The sequence below is a fragment of the Mastomys coucha genome, unplaced genomic scaffold (genome assembly GCF_008632895.1).
Source record: "Mastomys coucha isolate ucsf_1 unplaced genomic scaffold, UCSF_Mcou_1 pScaffold5, whole genome shotgun sequence".
NCBI lineage: Eukaryota > Metazoa > Chordata > Mammalia > Rodentia > Muridae > Mastomys > Mastomys coucha.
The window spans coordinates 79,457,970-79,461,724 of NW_022196911.1; the positions used below are offsets into that span (position 1 = coordinate 79,457,970).

At 42.9% G+C, this 3,755-nt stretch overlaps 1 protein-coding gene across 1 annotated transcript; it reads left to right on the forward strand.

Moving 5' to 3' along the window:
* The first annotated feature begins 1,846 nt into the window (after window positions 1-1,846).
* On the forward strand, window positions 1,847-2,807 carry LOC116078931 (WAP four-disulfide core domain protein 18-like). Its single transcript, XM_031354342.1, has 2 exons — window positions 1,847-1,928; window positions 2,659-2,807. Exons 1-2 carry the CDS (start codon window positions 1,847-1,849, stop codon window positions 2,805-2,807), a joined length of 231 nt encoding a protein of 76 aa, XP_031210202.1.
* Window positions 2,808-3,755: the final 948 nt, after the last annotated feature.

A 3,755-nucleotide genomic window follows, 5' to 3' on the forward strand; every position in this document is an offset into this window, starting at 1 on the left:
GACCTATGACTTCTTCTATGTAGTCCCATTGTCTGTCTTTCTTCTTGTTCACCCATTTGGACTTGGATCCATCTGTCTCCCAGTTCCTTCATCCAGATCTGATTGTGCTCTTTGCTTCTACAGTTAAACTCAACAACTCTACAGCTTTGCTTCAAGCTGCTGACATGGAGTGCCCTCACTTGCAGCCACCACAGTTTCTCCAGCTTCTCCCCTACATCCTGGTTCATTATCTTATCAATAAAGATTCTACTTACATTTCTCTGTTTCTCTGCTTTTCAGACTCTGAAACCTCTTGAGTGCTTCAGTGGTCAGTTAGCCTTTTACAGCCCTTTTTGTAACACACACACACACACACACACACACACACACGGGGGTTGGGAGGTGGGAATTTACAGTTTGTTATGTAATATGTGACCCAAGAGTTAACAGTAATAATTAGGGTTGAAATAGAAAAACTTGTGTTTTCTTGGCCAATGTTGCCAAAGAAAGCAAACCTGTCTAGCCAGTTGCTTGCATACAATTGCTATGTCTTAAACCAATTGGTAGTTGTGTACAGTTTTAATACCAGAGCTTGTGAGGCACAGACATGTGGATCTCTAAAGTTGAGGCCAGTCTGGTCTACAGAGCCAGTTCCAGGAAAGTCAGAGCTATAGAGAGAAACCCTGTCACAACAACAACAACAACAAAACAAACAACAAAAGCAAAAAAAATTAATCAAACAATCAAACAACAACAACAGCAAAAACCCATAACACTGCAGTCGTGAGTTTATGGTTGTTCCAAAATCATGACAATAAAAACAAATACAAGGGTTTTTTTTTTTTTAACTTTTTGCCAATGTTTTGACATGACATTCACACAACACAAGGGAAAAGTTACAGACACCCAAGAATGTCTCGTCTCCTCAAAATGAAGGAAGGACTGGACACACATGGAACAAAGCATGTGAGAAAACAAACCCCCTCAAACTCTGAGAAGGAACCATACAGAGAGAAGACATTCCAAAGTCAGTCCATGGTGTGAAGGCCATTCCCACAGCTCTTGGTCTGTCCAACTACAGCTTTGTCTCTGAGTCTATAGTCTGGAGAACAAAATAGGCAGGATCTCTACTGGGGACAAGGGACTCTGCATGTTCTCCTGTGGCTCCACTGCTCCACTACTCCACTCCATCCCTTAACTGCTCACATATGCAGCCTTCTATATGAAGACCTGACTTACAGGAAAGCACTGGACAAAGACAACCAGCCTGACCCTTTATTTTCAACTGACCCTAGTCAGTTTGAAGTCTCTGAGTATACATCTCTTCCCAGAGTCACTTCATTATTTATTCTGCACATAAGAGGGGCCCAGATTCCACTGTGTTTAGGTATCATCTATAAAGCCCCAAAGGATACACCATCATCTCTCTCAGAAGCATGCCACATCTTATGTAACTGAATGTCCAGGAAGCTGCAGATATGCCCTGACACTCCTCACTGAGAGTCTCTGTTTTAGCTCATACTCTGAGATGCTAACATACACAGAAATAAATACTTCCTTGTATGAGTATAAGATCATCATTCATACAAGAGCCAAGCAGTGATATAAGGAGGAACACAGGGCTAAACTGTGTTCTTGACTTTTTCCTGGTTGTTATTTGAACCAACCAAGGAACAATACTCTAATTGTAACTAGAGACAAGTTAGATATGAAATATAAAAAGAACCAAGTTCTCGACATGCACCACTGGAGAGCTTTTTTTTTTTTTTTCTGTATTTCCTGATTGACTGACTTCTTCCCAGGCCCATGCGTCTACCTTTACTAGGGGTATAAATTGCTTTGTGAGTTCAGCCCAGCCAGAGTCAACATGAAAACAGCCACAGTCTTTGTTCTGGTAGCTTTGATTTCCATGAAGATGAATATTGCCTCGGCTCTGTCTAATTCCAAAAGTAAGTGTGTTAAGGGGATCCAAGCTGAAAGCAGAGAGGGCTCAAAGCCCACCAGGACCTGGGCATGAGTTAACACAGGGAAAAGCCATGTACACACTGCTTGAATCAAACTTGCTCCCTTTGGGCTATAATAGTGATCACTCTGCATTTCTTGTCTTGAGAGAGAGAAGGAGAGATCCTGAAACATAGACAGAGACACAGAGACAGACAGACAGGCACAAAGAGAGAAACAGAGACAAACAGGGAGACAGAGACAGACACACAGACAGAGAGTCAGACAGAAAGAGGGAGAAAAATATATCTGACAGAAGCTAGGATAGATATCAGGGCAGCTCCCCTAGTTTGGAGATGTGGCTTGCATTTGAGACTTGTGAAAACACATGCTCAGAGATGAACCATGGGTCTGGTGTGATGAGAGAGTGTGACTGTCATTAGAGATTTTATAAAAATCTTCTAAGGTGTAAAGAAGGTGCTGTGATGGTAGAAGGTTCTTTCTTGAGACTGTAGAGTTAGAGGAAGGGAGAACACTCTCCCAAGGACCACAATCAACAGTTGGGCTTAGCAAGACTGGAGCTGGTAAAACTGAGGGAAGAGTCCTGGGGTGGATTGGAAGATCTGAAATGAGTTAGTCTCCTGCAGGTAATGAGCCTTCAGATAGATCTCTAGCATCAATTCTCAACCTTGCCTTTCTGACTGCTTCAGGCTCCATAAACACCATTGTATGTTTCAGCATTCGAAAAACCTGGAGCTTGTCCTCAGCTACCCCCAGGCACTTTTGGAATTTGTGTGGAGCGATGCTCAGGAGATGGGTCATGCTCTGGCAAAATGAAGTGCTGCAGCAATGGCTGTGGTCATGTCTGCAAACCTCCTGTCTTTTAAGTGAGTATAGTCCTATTTCTTACTTTTCTATTGTGATAGGATACCATGACCAAAGCAACTTATAGAAGAAAGTTTATTGGGGGCTTACAATTTCAGAGAGTTAGTCCATGACCCAGGTGGTGGGGAGCATGGCAGCAGACAGATAGTCATGGCACTAGAATACTGCCTGCAGGCTGACATCTTGAGAAGCAATCCTGAGGCAGAGATTAACTGGGAAGTATATGGGCCTCTGAATCCTCCTAGCCTGTCTCCTGACATACAATTTCTCCAACAAGTCCATACCTCCCAATGTATTTCTCCAAAGTTGCAAAAACTGTGAACTGATTATTCAAATACATAAGGCTAGAAGGGCCATTATCATTCATACCACAACATCCTGTCAAGGTATGTCAAAGGGATTGAGTCAGTTTCCAGGGGACTTTCCTTGGATAATCCCATATTGCTTTGTCCACTGGCTGTACATATGAGTGTGTGCAAGAGAAAGGAACTGGAAGAAGGGCACCAGGTTATATGATCTGTGTCCTCTACACTGCAAAGACAGTTCCACCATGACTAAAGTGACACAAGCCAACATGACTTAGACCCACATGGTCATAAACTGGGACATCACTTCTGGGACACTCTTCTCCACCCAGCCAAAGAAGTTTGACTCTCAAGAAAACAAGTGCTCCTGGGAGGGAGAAGACAATGAAGTTAATGGGAACATTCATTTCCTGAATGCCCTTATGTCAGGCAGACATGTGTTTCAATGGAGATTCAAAGGCAATGTAAATAGACTGTAGAAATGGTCTGTGTGTCACTATGTGCTCTGCACCAGTTTCTAGTACTTTCTAACAATCTAACAGTGGTGACTAGCTTTGTCTGGGAAGATGTCAGAACTAGAAGAAGCCAAAATAAGGACACACAAAGACTACCAGACAAGGGAGGCAAGATCAGACAGTGGGAGAA